The following is a 17,827-nucleotide window of genomic DNA, read 5'->3' on the forward strand; positions in this document are numbered from 1 at the left end:
TAAACAGCGGAACAATGCGACCAATTACTTATTCTTTGAGAAAATACAACTAGGAAGCATGTGATATGCGCATATGAATGATGACCGCCAAACGTGAATATGGAACTGTGAAGCCAAATGAATGTTGTCTTCCCGCGATGCGAATGACCCAGTGGCACGTGGCTTAATTAATTTTCCACTTTTAAAGTAGTAGTTCAGTTACTGTGGAGCCTTAAGGGAGCAGTGTCATTCTTGTAAGACCTCTCCAGATTTTTTACCATTCCACCCAGTAACAGGTGACTTCACCACTTCCCAAATAATCGAAAGCAGGGAATTCAACTTTTACGACGTTGAGGTGTGTGAACAGGCGATTTGTTGGAGAAAGGAAGACATCATTTTATGGAGACTTACCTGCGGATCGGGTGTACACTCAAAGAAAATTGGCTTCGGCAACGCTGATGGTGCGATGACATAATTAAATAATTTTCTTGGGAGCATTCAATTGCGGACGATTGAGCGATCCATGAATACCAATATTTATATCGGGAATGACAGTCATCACTGCTTGAATCTTATGTGAACACGGTGAACCCGATGAGTTTTCAAAAAAAATGTCACGTGTGTTGAAAATGACAGGGAGTGGGTACAGTAGAAATAGTCATTGATTCTTGGATCAGTTCGTCTGGATTTATAGGCTTAGCTAAACGCACTGGGAGAACCACGGATGCTAAATTAATAAAATGGTGAGTTTTGTGTGGAGTTCACGTATTCATGATATTATGGCTGATACATTGGCCGGGCAGAAAAAATTCCTGAAATTTTTCATTTCATTTTCCAGTTTGAAAAACATTTTTTCCGCAGAAATTCCTCGGTTATAGTTATGTTTGTCAACACTTGCGCTCTTTAAACATTGACATCATGGTTAATCATGGGCATATACGAATAAATAATTATCGGAATTTAGTGAATGAGTTGTTCAATCATATTTTCGCATTGTCAGAAATCGCGAGTCGGTGCTCACGTGGATTATGTCAACGGTGATTTTCCTAATAGTGCGAATAGTCCGAATAGGCGCGACTGATAACTACTTATTTCTCGTCCTTACATATTCATGCAGTATCATCATGATTTTCCAGTCCACCATTTCTTTGCATTTAATGAATAATACATAGAAATTATACTGGACCTTCGGTTTTTATGAGCCCATCTCCGGCGATGGAACTGGTCCGACAAATGGGAACGGAGAGGGATGGGAAAAAAATTTTAATTAATTAGAAAAATGGAGACAGAGGTTCAGCTCATCGAAGTAAATGCATTTTAATTTATTTATTTATCACAAAATTCTATAAGTTACGTGTCGATCTTAGTCTACATATTTCGAAGATTTTCAGTCATAAGTTCGATAATTTTTTGCATAATCCTTGAGGATCTCTCCCGCGAAATACAAATGAGCAAATACTGGGCAGATTTTTTCTTCTCCAGTCACTTCACTTACACAATATTTTTAATGCATGTCTGGTCTACTCTTAAGTTTGAATATGTTATCGGGGTATTAGCTACGTATATTCTTCCTCTCGATTCTTCTTGAAGGCTCACAAAGTGAAGACGTCACGTCGGTGAGTCTTTCAACTCCCACACAAAGCCACAAGGGGCCGAGTTCGGGACCCTAGGCGAGAGAGGTTTGACTAAGTGGTCCCCACCATGTTCCAGGCATTTCGAACGTGGATCCATTGTCACTCCTTTAAGTATCCAATGCGTCCTCAGACAGACTTTAGTCTCGACCAATCGCTTCCCATGAGACTGAGTATTCGGTGTTATTGAGAGTTTTCGCAATATCATTGCGAATATTTTGGAGCATTAAATTAACAAGTCGTTTTCTTTTATTTCCATCCTCCGCTTCTTTCGTTATAGACTCGCTAAGTACAAACTCACGTGGAGGTGTGCAAACTGGTCGTACTGACATGGTCTGACTGGTGATATTTTTTCATTTTTTTTCCTCTTTATAGAATTGGAAACTCGTTTTCCTAGGATTCGGTTAAAACGTGCGGTTGACATTGCAACATGTGAAAACGCACCGGTGAACGTAATTCTGGAGTAATTATAATTGGTCTTATTTTATTTGCCGCATTCATTTGAAGGAGTACCGGGACGAACACGGGGAGAACGGGTTTCTACCTCGTCTTGGTATGAAAGCGTGAAATTTCCAAAATTTCGAGTATGTGAGCGTGAAAATGAGGACAGGAAAGCATCCAATTCTGACGTAAAAGTAAATTCAAGAGGATCGTGACGGAATCATGGCGTTGGAGCTGTCATTTTTGGCGGTGCTCTGCAGTGAAATGCGATTGAATGATTTTTCAGTAAGTACACGAAGAGAAATCCTCACTAAAAATCAATCGTCTCCGGCCGGTCAGTAATTCCTACCTAGATCGCCTCAAAAAAATTGATATCGTGATTTTTTCCTCTTTGCTTTGCAATTTTTATTGAGTTGTTCTCTTCGAGCACTATATAAATTTAATTAGCTGTTGGAATTCTTCCGCATGCATTAATAATCTCCTGACTAAATGCGTCAACATTTTTTTCTTCCCTTCCAATACTCAGAGAAGAAGCGGAGGGACTCATTTCATTCGATCTACAATTTTTTTATCGCTTTAGAGCAGCGTGTGTGACAGACCTTAATGAGCGATTAATTATCAGGAAAAACATGTCACTGCGACGTGCAAAGTTCATCTTCTGACTACGCCGGCCTATATTACAGCTGTTGATTAGATTATAGATCCAATTGGCTCATTCACCCAATTATTTATTACAGGAGGTGTTGAACGCGATAATCAAACGATTGATAAGATTTTTTCTCATTCTACTGGGCTGTATTACGATCCCAATTCTCAGACTCCGGGGATTCCGAAAGCAAAGGAGATGCCCTCCCATTGGAAATAAAATACTGTACATGTCAGCAACGGAATTGGCAGCAAAAATCCGTAAACAAGAGGTTTGAATTTTTTTCCCCGATACTTCTAGATTTTCCAGCTCCTGTAGCTGTCCATTGTCTCAAATATTCGATTTATGCGTGAAAAATCAGTTAACTTGTGAGGAAGTAGTCCTGGCGTACATCCAGAGATGCCGAGACGTGAATCCAATGTTAAATGCCATCGTTGAAAATCGATTCGATGCAGCCTTGGAAGAAGCCCGCGAGATCGACGTTTCCCTGAAATCCGGTGATAAGCCAGAGGAGGTGTTGAAGCGCGAAACTCCTCTACTGGGTGTACCAATTACAGTCAAGGAGAGTATTTCAGTAGCAGGTGAGAGCGACGACTGCAATTTAATTTATTTATTTAATTTTTTAATTTACAATCCTTTATTTCTACATTATCCCAAGGTTGTTCTGCAGCCGGATGCAATCCACTCACTCTCATGACCTCTATATGAGCAAATAAATAATTAATTGACACTGCACAAGTGAAAAAAAAACCAAAGTTTTTATTTCATTCAGTAACTCTTCACAATAGCTGGCCTCAATCCCATGTAAATGAAATGGAAATTGAACAGGGAAAGTCGCTGTTGATTGGAATGTTAAAAGGGTCAAATGGTGACAGCCTACTAATTGACATTGGCCTTTAGTGTGTCTTCCTCCATCCCTCGGAGGGAATTACTCTCTGATTTTTTCGATAGACGAAGCCTGAATTTTTGAACAGTTTCTTTCAATTGAAAGTGATTGCCGGAATAATTTTCGACTGGACAAAAATAAAACTACAAATTCCCAAGACACCAATAGACATTTTCTCCGTGTGATACTCCGCGGCTCACGTTACCGCTTCATGATTTTTGTGCAAATAAATTCCGGTCATGTATTTACTCAGTAAATTGTCCGCGAACAGGGATGAGTCATACTGCTGGACGGAGAACCGAGGAACCAGTACATGCACTCAACGATTCTGACGCTGTGAGACGTGCTAAGAAGGCAGGTGCTATTCCGCTACTTGTCAGCAATACCCCGGAGATGTGTATGTGCTGGGAGACATTCAACAACGTCACGGGCACAACGTGGAATCCTTACAACACTAATAGAACACCCGGTGGTTCTTCGGGGGGCGAAGTACGTCAATACCAATATCAATATGATTTTATAGTAAAGAAAAATTGCTGAGGACTAATCGAGGCCTTCAATTTTTTCGATTAAAGGCAGCTCTCGTGGCTTCAGCGGCATCCGTCCTGAGCATCTCCTCGGACATTGGGGGGTCTGTACGTCTGCCGGCATTTTTCTGCGGGATTTTTGGGCATAAACCTACACCAGGTAATTTAATTGATCGCTTATTGGCGCTCCCCTCGTTTTCAGTAACTTTTTTGTTGAAATAGAGTGGGTTGGGGCGGACGGGCATTACCCGGACTGCGATGATCCTGACTGGCTCACCTTCTTCACGATGGGTCCCATGGTGAGGTACTCGGAGGACCTCGGTATGTTCCTGAAAGTACTCACGCGCTCCGAGGAAGCCGTTGCGCGACTGAATGAAGAAGTAAACTCAGTGAATTATAATTTCATCGTCCGTAGTGTTGAAATTAATGGGTAAAATCTTCAGGTACAACTGTCGAATATTAAATTCTACTATATGGAGGAGATTGGATCTTCGGCGGTTCGCAGCGTTGACGGAGAAATTATTTGTGAAATGCGCAAGTTCTTTAAACACTTGGAAAATGTTCAGGGGATCAAAGTTCAACAGGTATGGGGCGCAGTCTTTCATATTCGTGTTATCGACATGAGTCCTTTAGAAGAGGAAAAAATTGCGGGTCTGACAGATGTAATTTACACTTCAGATTGAGATACCGGAGATGGCGTACGCCTTTGAAGCCGCCACGTCAATGCTAGTGAGACTGGATGGAGTGGATACCATCTATAAAAAGGGGGGAAACCCTCGAGTAAGCCCATTCAAATGCGGGAGTACTTAGCACTACAACATTTAATTATCACTTATTTTTTCAGGAGTGGAGAAGTGTCTTTGTCGAATTTCTAAGGTACATTACCTTCAGGTCACCCCACACTTTTCCCAATTTATTCTACGGAATATTGAAAAAGCTCGGGAACGCGTTACCCGGTAGTCACTTCAAGTGGTACGAGAAGAAGAATAGTCTCATAAAAAAACGTGTTCAAGTAAGATTCTCTCTTTTATTTAATTTTTTCAAATAACATTGATGTCTATATATTATTCTTGAAAACGCACTAGACCGAGTAAAAAATATTTCGGTTTTTTTTTTCTCTCAACCAGGAGATACTCGGTGACGATGGAGTTCTCATTTTTCCGTCCTTTCCATCAGCCGCACACTATCCCTACGAAATTTACCACAAAATATGTGACACCACGTACATGATGATTTTTAATTCCATTGGACTTCCGGTCACACAATGTCCAATGGGTCTGAATAGAAAGGGCCTGCCGATAGGACTACAGGTTCTCATTTATTATTTTACACTTCATAATTTCAACATTTATAATTTCGGAATGTCTTCACTTTCCTCTCATGGCCTTGCAGATTGTGGGAAATGCTGGAAGAGATAATTTGACAATAGCTGTAGCCCGTGAGGTCGAGAGAGTTTTCGGAGGCTGGCGAGAACCCCCCAGCACTGAAGTAATTGCTTGATAAATAACAAGAGTGCGATTCACACCCCCCATGGCCAGTCGAATCGATTGGATTTGATGTTTACATAATAAGTGAGTGAATGAGAGCCAACGGTTGACACCAAATATATAAGTTTTGTTTCTCTTTTATTTTTCTGTGAAAATGTTGAACATTCAGTGAATATTCCAATAACTTGTAAATAACGAAATCTTAAATAATTTAATATTGAATATATTTCCAAGTATCAGTGAAATGTAGAATTACATGCCCCGGGATACCGCATAAATATGTTATTGTAACGAAAATCACGGTTGCATGTGACGAAAACCTGAATTCTCATTTTTAATAAATAGCTTCTAAATAATTCTCTCATTATGCTACTCAAAAATTATGCGAAAACACGATAATTCACTTCTTTCAAATGGGAAGCTCGATGCCTTTCTCTAAATCACTGTAAATAACTACAACAGCTGAAACACTGTTTCATTAATTGAATCAAATGAATTTTCTATCGAAAATGTGAAAAATACTTTTCACTTTTTACGATCACCAGGATTTGTGTACGGCTTACCACCGTGTCGCTCCCATTCTCGATTGAACTCGTGCTCGAGAATCTCCGCACCTCGTTTCCTGGTTAAACCAGTCTCGTCGAGGCTCAACTCACACATTTGCATATCATCGATACCTGAAAAGTGTTAATTCAGTAAATAATTATGAAGACCCATATTCAAATCGCGTAATTCTCTGCTTAAGCAGTATAATTTATCGACAAAGTTTGTAAGTATTTTTAATATTTTTTTACCCGCTGTAAGAAGTATGGGAGGCTTGTCCGGGTGTAATTCCATCTGTCTCGCTACGTATTGTCCATCGAAATGTGCATACCACCAACCGCGTTTCCCAATGCTGGTCGGATTTTCCGGTTGTGGGGGAACACCAGGGCGCACAAAGGGAATGCGGAAGAATCTCTGCGATGATTCAACAATCTGTTGTTTCAGGGGGTTCCGTGGGGATTTAGCTGCTGCAATAGGGTAAATTAGGATGTTATGGACCTGGCCGAATTTTTCGTTCTCAATGTTTCTCAGTTATTTGCCTCCAATATTTTTTTTTATGCACTATATTGTTCTTGGTGTTGTGATTGTTTTTGTATAAGAACATATGTAGAATAAAGCTCGTTTGAGGAAGTACTGGGGAAACTAATTAATATAAAAAAAAATAGTACCGGCTTCCATGATTGACTTTGGTGCTCTCTCGTTTTCATACATGGTAGTTCTCCTACGATTTCGCGCCTTCCAGGCGTGATAAACCTTCAACCGGCGATGAAATTCGTGACGACAAGCCTGAAGTAAAAACAGTGATTATCCTGTGCCTGATGTGAATCAAGTCTCAACAAAAAGAGTCAAAATTACCTCAAGCAATTCGATATCACACGATGTATTGATAGCGTCCCGCAGCTCGGAATATTTCCACTTCGACAAATCGTACTTCTTGTTGGCCGCCATTGCTTGATGATTTCGCACTTGCTCTGACCTGTACGAGAAGCAAAGATTCAGAATAACATGACACGTAAGTTTAATTGGATTAACAACTCAGTAGATGAATAGTAAAACATAGTGATTGGGTATTTAATCGAGATGAGTCGCATGATGAGAACAAAATGCATCGATGAACAGTAGAAATTCAAAGTGCCAGGAGAATTTTTTACAACATTGTAAGGATATTATTTTGTTATAATTCATTTCATCACAAGAGTCATGCATTATTTTCTACACATAATGATGATTAATTCAACGCTTCAAGTGAGATTAATGGGTAGGAAAGATGATGGGTAGATTATAAATGAGTTTACTCAGGCACTTGTAATGCCAGCCATGAGTTATATGAAGCATTACTTTGCAAACTGGTGAGTATAAGAAATTAATATATTAAGGGAATTGTAGCTCGAGTGAAAATTTAATTAACAATCTAGACTTAATCGAATCATGCAGATGCAAACACCCGGAAATATTTCTATACCTGATGAGCCTGTTGTTGTTTGTTGTGGAAACCCGCGAGTCTGAGCCACTGTGTAATTACAATAAAATTTCGATCGTGAATTTTGAGTTTTTTGTCTTTGTACAGATGGTCTGGCAATGCCGACTATTCGAATCATCATACGATGCTTCGTGTGCACTATTTACTGACAATAAAATTCTCATGTTTAATTGACACAGTGAGCATACCTTCGGGGTAGTGGAGGAGAGTCCTCGACCTGTCCATTTGATTCCTGAGCAAGACGAACAGCCAGATCATGGTCTCTTCGTTCTTGCTCCAGTACTTCGCGGTATCGGTTTTCCTCGATCGCTTCTGTCTCCAGCTCAGCCTGAGAATGACATGACAAATGATTCCACTTCAATTAATCCGTTAATGCCATTACAATTGATTTTAAAAAATTGGCCATGAGGAAGAGCATTTTTTTGTCCTAGTCAAAGCTTTTTACCTGTAGGGCTAGTGCTGTCTTCTTATCCTCCTCTTCCTGTCTCTTCCTGTTCTCCTCCTCTGCCTTTCTCCTCGCCTCGATTTCAATTTTCTTGCGCCTGTTCTCCTCCTCCTCCTTCTTCTTCAACAACTCTTCCTCCTTCCTCCTCTTCTCCGCTTCAATCTCCTGCTGGAGCTTGGTCAACCGCTCCTGCTCCTCCTCAATCTTCTGCTGCTTAACCATGTCCTGAAGGGCGGACATTAGCTGATTGACCCCATTACTCAGTTTAGTACACAGGGCGTCTATTTCCACCCCCTTAATCCTCTCATTCCGGCGAATTGTGTTCATCCCCGAGTCAATCTCCGACTGGAGAGTTTCAATATCTTTGAGACTCTTGTCCCTAAGCTTTCGCAACTGATTAGTAATCTCGTGCATTCTAATCAACTGGCTCTTCAAGCTCTTCATCTTAACGATCCCCTTGATCCTAGCCTGATGATGCTTCTTCGCAAGGTACATGCGAACTGTCTTCTGAATAACAATCAGGTGATTTCTTCTGTAAATAATCTTGTTCTTCAATTTGATCACCGACAACGCGCAGAACTGCAATTTATTCCATCGCGACCTCACCAGCCACTTCTTAACATTGGCCACGAGTTTCTGCAAATTATCCGGATCTGATTTCATGATCCTATCGAACTCTGCAAATTTTCCCGGTTTGAAGAAGACCCGGGTGATTCCAAATTTGAAATCTCTCTTACTCAACTTCAGACTGTGAAGCAGAGCTTCGCAGAAAAATCGCGGATCGAGTCGTGCCAATTCCGGTGGTAAATACGATTTGTACATATTGTAGAGCTCCTGGAATGGAACTCTACTGGGATAACCATTCTCCATGAGCTGGAGGACAGACGTCATGCCCGAGCAGCGAAGCTGCCCCAAAATACTTCCCCCATCGAACTGATGGTCCACCATCTCGTTATTGGGCTTGATGCAGCGAATGAAATTCGTTCCATTGCTCTTCAGCTTGTCCATGAGTTCTCCCAGCTGTGTTTTAAATTTACTTCCAACACTGATGAACGTCAGTTTCCCCTTTTGCGTGGGTAGCTTCGCAAACTGCGTCCGCAAGAAGTGATTTCCACTCTCCTGAATGAGTCCCTCGAGCGAAGCGTGAAGTGCGTCATTATTTTTCTCGATAAATTGATTAGTTTGGTAGCAGACACCACCGGCGTAGTGTCTTATCACGAACCCTTCGTCATCCCTGAGCTCCCTGTGGGCCTTCAATTTCGAGGTCCTCGGTAACGTGATTCTGAAGTGTCCTGACCAAGTTCTGTGCACTTCACTGGTAAAATGGGCAAAACTCTGGGTTGGCAATTTCGACTCCTCGTCCAGGAGGCTGAAAATTCCGTTCATCTTCGACTCAATCAGATCGATACAGTCCTGATTGTCGGCGTAGGATATTTTCGGTACATTCAGCGATTCTTTCGCGTAGAGGTCCTGCTCGTACTTCAAAATTCGCTCGTTGAAGAACTGCTGGAGTTTTTCGTTGCAGTAATTTATGCAGAATTGCTCGAAACTGTTGACCTTGAAGTACTCGAAGCCGGCAATGTCGAGGACGCCGATGTAGTAGCTAGAGGCTTTGAAGGGAATGCTCTGATTGATGCGCGATACGATGTGATCGAATAGTTTACTGTAGATGGCTTTGGCGAGGGCATCTCGTGCATTGCTGGCCTCATAGACCTTCAGTGGTACCATTATCACAGTTCCCTTTACCCCACCACGACTGGTCTGCATGACTTTCGATACGAGTGACTGACGCAGCTCCTCTGGGTCGACCCCGAGGAGTCTGGCTGTGATTATGACGGCCTTCTCCGAACGACCGGCGATTCTCGAGCCACCCTTGGTGTCCTCCGGATTGTCCTCGAAGGCGATGTTCCCCAGGTGTAGGACCGCCGCCACCATCGTGTATATGTCCATTTTCTCCGCTGGTGTCAGCCCCAGACGTGTGAATGCCTGGTCGACCTCGGTGAAACCGTCGACATCGTCCAGAATCGGATCAGATAGGGAGCCCTTCGACGTGTGGTCCTTGCTCTTCTGATTATCGTTGAGCTTCTTCTCGGAAGCCGAGTTGCAGAAGTACTGCGTGCAGCCGTTCCTGAGGTATTGAAAGTCGTCTGGCTTCGTAATGCACAATTTGGCGCGCAGATCTGGAGGCGCCCCAGCGCACATCATGTAGAATACGTGGTAATTTCTCTCATCCGAGCTCTGGAGACACACCCTCGATTTTTCCAGGAGATAGTGGGAGATGTAGCCCCCAACTACCTGACATTTATTGTCAAAATGCACTTCCATGAATTTTCCAAAACGCGAGCTGTTGTTGTTGCGCTTTGTTTTTGCATTTCCGAAAGCCTCGAGGACGGGATTTGCGTCCAGGATTTTCTGCTCGATTGGACCCGCTGTTGACCCCCAAAGATCGCAGAGATAGCGCAGAAGGTACTTGGTTGACTCAGTCTTTCCGGCTCCGGATTCCCCGGAGACAATAATACTCTGCGATTGCTTGAATACTTTCATATCGCGGAAGGATTTGTCCGCGATTGCGAATACGTGAGGGGGCGTCTCGCCCAGGGATTTCCCTTGGTACGATTTGATCATCTTCGGGGAATAGAGGTCCTTCACTGGGCAGTAGGGATTGACTGCTATGAGGATGTTTGCGACATAACTCTGTAAGGGATAGAACAGTTACGATTGCGAAAAAAAAAATCGCAGGGAATTTTAAGGAAGGAAATTTCTCCGCTAAAATTGTGTAAGCCTTTTTATTTTATTTTTTAGTAATAGAATTTTTAATTCCCTGATTTTTTGGGGCTTAGTGCACTCACATATATGCGATCTTTGAAATAACGAGTGCGGATATTGTTGAGCAACGTGGCCTCGTTCAAGTACATCAGGGCGCAATTGTCTTCGACATCTTTGGTATACTCGCCAGCTGGATACACTTCATCGAGCGGACACGTGCGCTGGGGAAATTTTGAATCCAGTGGTACAATCAGTGCGTCACCATCGACCATATCCGCGAATTTGCCGATGATAAAGCCCTCCGTCGCGTCTCGCACCCACACTTGCTGGTTATCCATTGTGATTAAGATCTCTATAAATAAAAATATAATTTGCATTCTCTTGTTCCGGGACAAATAGAACAGAAATTTAATTTTAATACGTCATTCATTCAATTGAAATTATTTTTTTTTTCCAGAGTCATGTGCCTGTTTTGCCCCAACGATGCCAGACAGAGGAATTCGTGAAATTCCGAACATCTGACGTCTCAATGTACAGTTTTCGCAGACATGACTGGGGCGTGGAGAGAGTGACTGTCAGGATGATGGATTGTCATCGAGATAACAGATAAGAAACACTCCTTGAACATTAATTGCTCCAATTTCATTTTTCATTGGAAATAGTCAGTCTTCGGGGAATATTTTTTTTCCCGGGGATACCTTGACCCTCACAAGTCGTATAACTTCACGAAAATGAGAATGAGGACTTTAGTATCGTGCTAAATCTTATCGATTTTTAAGGCAACACTTCTGCGGCCTCTTCATCAATACCCGTCAGCATGACAACTGCGCTGTCTCCCACAGCAAAATTAAAAAATTAATATTCCTCGAGACACTTAGCCCGAGCGATTAAATTAAATGAATTAAAATAATAATTAATTGAGACATCAGGTCTTGAGGGGAATTTACCGGATTGCGCGAATGAAAGTCGTCATTTTTATACTCATTCCACATGGGTCATTAAACAGGGCGGAATGTTGAAGTATTTAATTTCCACTTTCGACACGTATGTGGAATCTTCACAGCGCAAGTGATTGTGAAACCGGATGGCAATAATTAGCAAAAACATTTTCAATCTGTTACGGAATTTTCATTTCTTCAGCTTCCTTAAATTTATTCATTGACTTGGATGTCACTGCCAAGGTCTAATGTGTTCAAATAAAATTGAGGAATGTCCTCGTAATTATTATAGAATTTTTTCCGCAACATAAATAAATAATTTCATCAACAAAAAATTATTTTCCTTCTCTGGCGAAAACCTGACGCAACGTCGAACAAAGACGCGTGGTGAACTTTTGATATTACGAAGAGGGACTCGGTGAAAGACTAGAGTTTCAACGAACCTCGGGAAAGTCGGGATAGATAACAGTACGAGGAGGAACACCGCGTGTTTGCAGTTTATGTGTCAGCTTCCTTAAACTTTTCAATGTTGATTTTATTTCCTCGTCTCGGACTCTCTGCATCCCTCTGAATATTCCTCATAACGGTTAATTCCAGTACTGCACGGAACAGCTGCACCGAGAGAACTCCAACTTTTTGCCATGAAAAGCAATGAGCCTCATTCTTCTCCTTTAACAGCTGAGTATTTCATTACCTCCAAAGTGCAGCGATTGTTGATAAATACCCGATTATTCGGTGCTCTCGAAACCCTTGACAGAATATATTTCCCCGCGTATCGAAGTAAACATTCACATTTTCGATAATGAGCTTGAACGTCCGGCCGGAAGTTCAGGGGTTTCACAGCGGATATGTTTGAGAATCGAAAAGGGAATTGAAGGGAAATTGTCGCGTCCAGGTGGAAACAGGAACAGGTGAATAATACGCCAAACTGTTGGCGACACGCACTGATAATCATATTCTCCCTTCCCATTACAACATTGTCCCCGTATTAACCCAGACTCGTGGCTTTTCCCAATCTCCCATGGTAATTAGGCATTAAAACAATTCAAATATTATTTTCACAAGATGTTGTTAGGATATTTTTAGAATTTGAGGTGGCGTTTCCGTGAGTTTTTGTTTCAATTCGTTAGTCAGCGAGAAAGTAAGAGGGTCCTCTGTCTCTTTTTATTTTACCCCACCTGGTCACGGCCACTGAACCCGGGACTGCCTGTTACCGTGTTCGTTGGTGTTCATCAGCCTACACAACACATACCACATGAGTATCTCTGCGTGGCGCACCAGTGCCTGTAGCCATCGATTACGTAGGTAAATTACATCTGGGGAAGATCGCTGACGTATTCCATTGCACGTACCATGACATTGTCTCGTGACAGACCTCATATGGGTCTCTCACCGGTCGTTTCGGGTGTCCCAATGGGATTTTCCGGACAATCGAGGGGAAAATGATTTTTCTACACGATTCATGTTTTATTAATCCTCAAGAGAAAATAGTGCATGGGGTGGTTGCAGCAGAGGACAATGACCTGTCTTGGGAAATTGTCTGTGCGAGGATGCAACAGCAATCGTCATTTCCTCAGCTGTCTTGCGGAAAATCGCAGGTACAAAATTTGAAAATTGAAGGGAGTAGTCTATTGAGCGACAAAAGCCAGTAAATTTTAACTAACAATACCTTTAAAATTGAATTAGAATATTTTTATTTATTTTTATCATGAACTGGCAACGCTGATCTATATTCCTTTCACTTGGCTCGATGACTCCTCTTCCCTTTTCTGCTTTGAACTTGCGATGTTGCCGCAATCAGCCCGATTTCAATCGGTGTCTTTATCCCTCGTCCATCGGTATGGGAACACTCTCAATATTGAATACGTGGAACACCCATTACGGAAGACCGAGAGTCCCTCTGACATTTATCTTTTTAAATACAGCTATTTCACCCCTCCACCACCTTAATGTCGAACGATTGAATCACTCTAATTACCGGTTTCGCACATGTTCATTCACGTGTGAGATATCCTGATTATGCAACAGCAGAATATTACAAAATAAGGAGCAAAAGCCGTCGATAATTTTTCGAAATTTACTCTGCACCGATAAATCCCTCTGCAGGTGAAAAAAAAATCCTCAATCATTGGAGTAAAATTATAGAACGACCTGAGTCATCAAAACCAATCAGTTCTAGCTCCCTTTTTTTAATTTTTATGGATTTTTTTTTTCTCTGTAGCTCGGCTCGATAGATTAGGAGTGTGATTGCTCATTGCGCGTATTATTTAGATAGATAGCATCATCCTGATGCCCTCGTTGCAATCGTGAGGTATTATTAATTGGTGCTATCGCTCCCCCGTGATCTTGACCGCTGTTTAGTGCAATGAATGAAGTGCAAAAGGCCACGCGTAGGATGATGTACTGACGCATCGTAGGTAAATCCAATTGTCGAATGATGTTAGCCTACATGTCGAGTATGGAAAATACTCCTTGGGGTGACATAAATAGATTTGAATGAGATAAACTATGAATTTATATCTATTCCGCGAACGCTATCAGGATTGCTGACTGATGGATAATCTCTTCAAAACAAACGTCAATGGAAACGATGAGGTGTCCGCTCACATTATTTTTAAATTCATTTTTGTGCCTGACAACATTGTGCTTTCGCTGCACATAAATAAATTCATTAATTCAGATCAATGAATTTCTTCTATTGGGCATTATTTTTTATTTTAGCTACGATTCTTTGTAGTGAGAATGAAAGTGTGTAATTTCTGTTTTTGATTGCACGAAGAGAAAGTGGGTCTAGCTTGAGATGATAGGAGATAGCTTCAGCCATTAAATTCTTTTTCACGATTAACCGTCTCAGTCGAATGCACCGAGAAACTTATCCCTGTGAGATTGCAAAAAGTACGAATGGCCATGTGGGCCCTTGTGACGAGCCGGGGAATATTAACGCGTGATGGTTTCAAGGTGGCGATGTGATACCATTGACGATAATGTATTTCACCCGCGGTCACGGTTCCATCAGCCTTTTCCACGGTAATTCTAGCTCTTTCAAATTTTACTCCCCTCGGGAACGAGAATTTGCTGCTCCATTTTAATGAACTGTCGGATGATATTCGCGTACATCGGTGGAATAGTAACCGCTCAAAGTATCTCATGCCGGAGAAACTGGAGATGTGTCAAGTGGAAGTGAAATTTTCTGTTAATTTGACTCTCAGAGTTACGATAAAAATAAAACTCACCATGAGATTCAGATCCGATAAATTTTCCGCTCGATGAGACCGTGGGCAACGGTATTTAATGAGTGTTACTTTCATCGCTTTTCGGAGATTAAAAAATAGGGAAATTCAAATTGATTTTTATTTTATTGGCGATTAGAATATAAACTCGAGAATTTAATGACGATCTCGCGCGATTTTTCCGGTTAAAATTACGTGACACCTCAGAAATATTTTTAATTTATCATCAATCATTATTAAATCATAATAATAATCGGAAAATGGCCATTCCGCCACTTCATACCTCCGGTAAACCATCTGTTGAGAATACTCCGAGTACGTCTTCACAATAAAATGAATATTCAGAGATGGACAGAGGCCGTTACTCTTACAGTTATCAAAACCAGTAAAAAACTCGAAATTTAAACCCAAGAATTCTTACCGTGAAATGTCTGGAGGCACTATACAATAAATAATCCCGCGATAACTCGTTTATCAAACGAGCGTTATCATTAAAGCCACTAGTAGATCGGCGAAATGTAGGTGAAGTGAAAATAAATGATTTTCTGATTCTTTTGTTATCGCAGTCGACGAGACAACATTCAAGGCGACACTCCAGGTGTCCACGTTGATGTTTCTCGCATTATTGGTCTGACTTAAGTCAATTGTTGAGCTTCAATACCTCGACAGAGCAATGGGTGAAGGAATACATACGTGGAGAATTGGATTGTTCAATAATAGGGGAAAAAAGCTTTGAATAACCCTGGGGAAATCTGGAGTAGCACTCTGGTCTATCCTATTGACGTTTTCGAATTGAAATTTCAACTGTTGAACTGTTTAATACTATTTGCGAAAATTCGTATGAATGATCTGTTGGAGTGTCCATGAGATGACGTTTCAGCCTTCAACAGGTGTGTTAGAAGCACTCGCTTCCGCGAAATGAACTCGGTTCCAATCGATCAAATCGAAATGCAATCGCGGTGGATTGGAGCTCATCACCGGTACCGCGGACGACCGGAGTAATTACGGGGAATAAATTGAGAATTATTAAGGGCATTTGCCTGATTTACTTACCCGACAACCGCTGAATCGAATTAACCGTGAATACTGTACCCGCAGACTACGCGAACAGCGCGAAGTTCCGCGGTGGACTGTTGTCTGGGCCCCCTTGTTCGACAGGTTTCGGAGAAGTTCGTGGAAATTCGTGAATACTCTGTTCAGCGCCGCCTGAGCCGCAGCATTGAAAATTCTTGGATTTTTACCTGGGATAAGGGAATTTATCTTTCCAGTCGATGGTTTCATGAGGAAGTTCAGTCGCGGACAAGGAAGATTCTTCTTCCCCGGGAAATTACAATCTGTCGACTCAATTTTAAATTTTCAAGTTCTTCTTCTCTTTGTAATCGTGGATTTCACAAAAGTTTTGGCGATTGATTAATTTGTTTTAAAGCCTCACAGAATTTATTTGAATTCCAGAATTAAATTCCGAGTTAAATTGATAACTGGAGATAGTCCTAAATATTGCTCTAGACAATGTATTTTTCGCCAGATCATAAAGAAAAAAATTGAAACAAAATGCAGTTATTCTAGTTTACCAACTGACGAGAGAATGACGAGGAGGAGAACATATTCTCACCTGAATAAGTACTATTTCCACTGAATAACTGAATCATGAAATAATTGACAGTAATTTCTCTTCCTCTGGCAAGTCCGAGTGCTCCCAAATTTGAATGCGATTTTTTCAAAATCACAACAAATGGCGGTCATCATGGTGTCACCTGCGTGCGCCGATGACGCCGCATGTATGCGCAGAACCCATGGAAACCGAGAAATCCGCGCAACCCGCCATGCGGAGCCTCAATTTAAACATTACTCAATGTGAAAAATCCTTCACAGCTTTAAAAAAAATCAATGGAGCCCACATAATCCCCAGGAGTTATTAAAAATCAGATAGGAAAGCCAAATGAGGGCAGAAGAATGCATAAAAAAAAATTATTGCATGACTCCTGATCATTATTTTTCGCGCACAATCCCGCGACGTCACCGATCCGCCTTCGAAAGATCTTTAGAATTTTCTCTTGTTGTTAATGACTTCCTCGAGACCCAGCGGAGCAAGTAAACGCCGAATAGTTGGTGTTCAGTACCAAGAAGTCGTTGATTTCCATAGGTCAATCGGAAAATAAAATTATAAGTGTAAATGATCTCCGTCATCGGCAGTAGCTGCGAGCTGTCGTGTCAGGTGAAAGGTTCAGCTGTTTCGAAAATGTCTGCAGTAACAGCCACTGCTAGACTATTTCAATTTAAACTGGGGAATTTAAGTTGCGTATAGGATTATAAAATGAAGAAGCGCAACCGCAGCACTCGGGAAGACAAACTCAATAATCGCTCAGGCCAAGCCCCCCCCCCCTCCCTCCCCCCGGCAGCTGGAGTTTCCTGTCCTACTGGCATTTCACAACCACTAGATGACAAAATCTTTCACACAGATGCAAGTTGTGACAAAGATAAAAACCTGATGCAATTTCATTTGAAGTGATTGTTCCCGTCATTGTCGAGTTTACTACCACAATTATTATGATTGAAGAAGCATAAAAATATCTAGCTGACGGGCTACAATGAAATTCAGAGGAAAAAACCTGGCAGGACACGATCTCTCCGGTTTCTGGGAAAATAATAATGATGCACAAATTGCTCCACCAATATCTCCATGTACCAAAAAAGTTTACTCGACCAGGGGACTCCCGGAATTTTTCCAAACTGCTCGGACAGTGATTGATTAACAGCCCAATAAAACGATGAAATCGAGTGATTAGCCGCCCAGGACGATTCTCCGAATGAAGCGAATTAAGCAAATG

General features: G+C 41.6%; 2 protein-coding genes across 6 annotated transcripts; one reads left to right on the forward strand and one right to left on the reverse strand.

Annotated features, from left to right (window-relative positions):
• The first annotated feature begins 564 nt into the window (after positions 1 to 564).
• Positions 565 to 5,953, forward strand: LOC135167927 (fatty-acid amide hydrolase 2-B-like). 2 transcript variants are annotated; one of them, XM_064131654.1, is made up of 12 exons: positions 1,743 to 1,917; positions 1,986 to 2,336; positions 2,789 to 2,968; positions 3,059 to 3,278; positions 3,855 to 4,072; positions 4,159 to 4,270; positions 4,333 to 4,490; positions 4,554 to 4,694; positions 4,789 to 4,890; positions 4,955 to 5,122; positions 5,238 to 5,420; positions 5,503 to 5,953. In XM_064131654.1, the coding sequence occupies exons 2-12, from the start codon at positions 2,274 to 2,276 to the stop codon at positions 5,608 to 5,610; spliced, it is 1,653 nt and encodes a 550-aa protein (XP_063987724.1). In that variant the 5' UTR covers positions 1,743 to 1,917; positions 1,986 to 2,273; the 3' UTR covers positions 5,611 to 5,953. The 2 variants fall into 2 exon arrangements, with proteins under 2 accessions (XP_063987725.1, XP_063987724.1); XM_064131655.1 differs by lacking the exons at positions 1,743 to 1,917; positions 1,986 to 2,336 and adding an exon at positions 565 to 722.
• Positions 5,719 to 16,183, reverse strand: LOC135167915 (myosin heavy chain 95F). 4 transcript variants are annotated; one of them, XM_064131628.1, is made up of 9 exons: positions 16,053 to 16,183; positions 10,915 to 11,183; positions 8,066 to 10,759; positions 7,809 to 7,948; positions 7,603 to 7,650; positions 6,996 to 7,116; positions 6,809 to 6,926; positions 6,392 to 6,604; positions 5,719 to 6,274 (listed from the first exon to the last, which is right to left on the reverse strand). In XM_064131628.1, the coding sequence occupies exons 2-9, from the start codon at positions 11,167 to 11,169 to the stop codon at positions 6,123 to 6,125; spliced, it is 3,741 nt and encodes a 1,246-aa protein (XP_063987698.1). In that variant the 5' UTR covers positions 11,170 to 11,183; positions 16,053 to 16,183; the 3' UTR covers positions 5,719 to 6,122. The 4 variants fall into 4 exon arrangements, with proteins under 4 accessions (XP_063987698.1, XP_063987697.1, XP_063987700.1 ...); XM_064131627.1 differs by having other exon boundaries at positions 6,392 to 6,607; XM_064131630.1 differs by lacking the exon at positions 7,603 to 7,650.
• Positions 16,184 to 17,827: the final 1,644 nt, after the last annotated feature.

This window comes from Diachasmimorpha longicaudata, chromosome 12, assembly GCF_034640455.1.
Source record: "Diachasmimorpha longicaudata isolate KC_UGA_2023 chromosome 12, iyDiaLong2, whole genome shotgun sequence".
Lineage (NCBI taxonomy): Eukaryota > Metazoa > Arthropoda > Insecta > Hymenoptera > Braconidae > Diachasmimorpha > Diachasmimorpha longicaudata.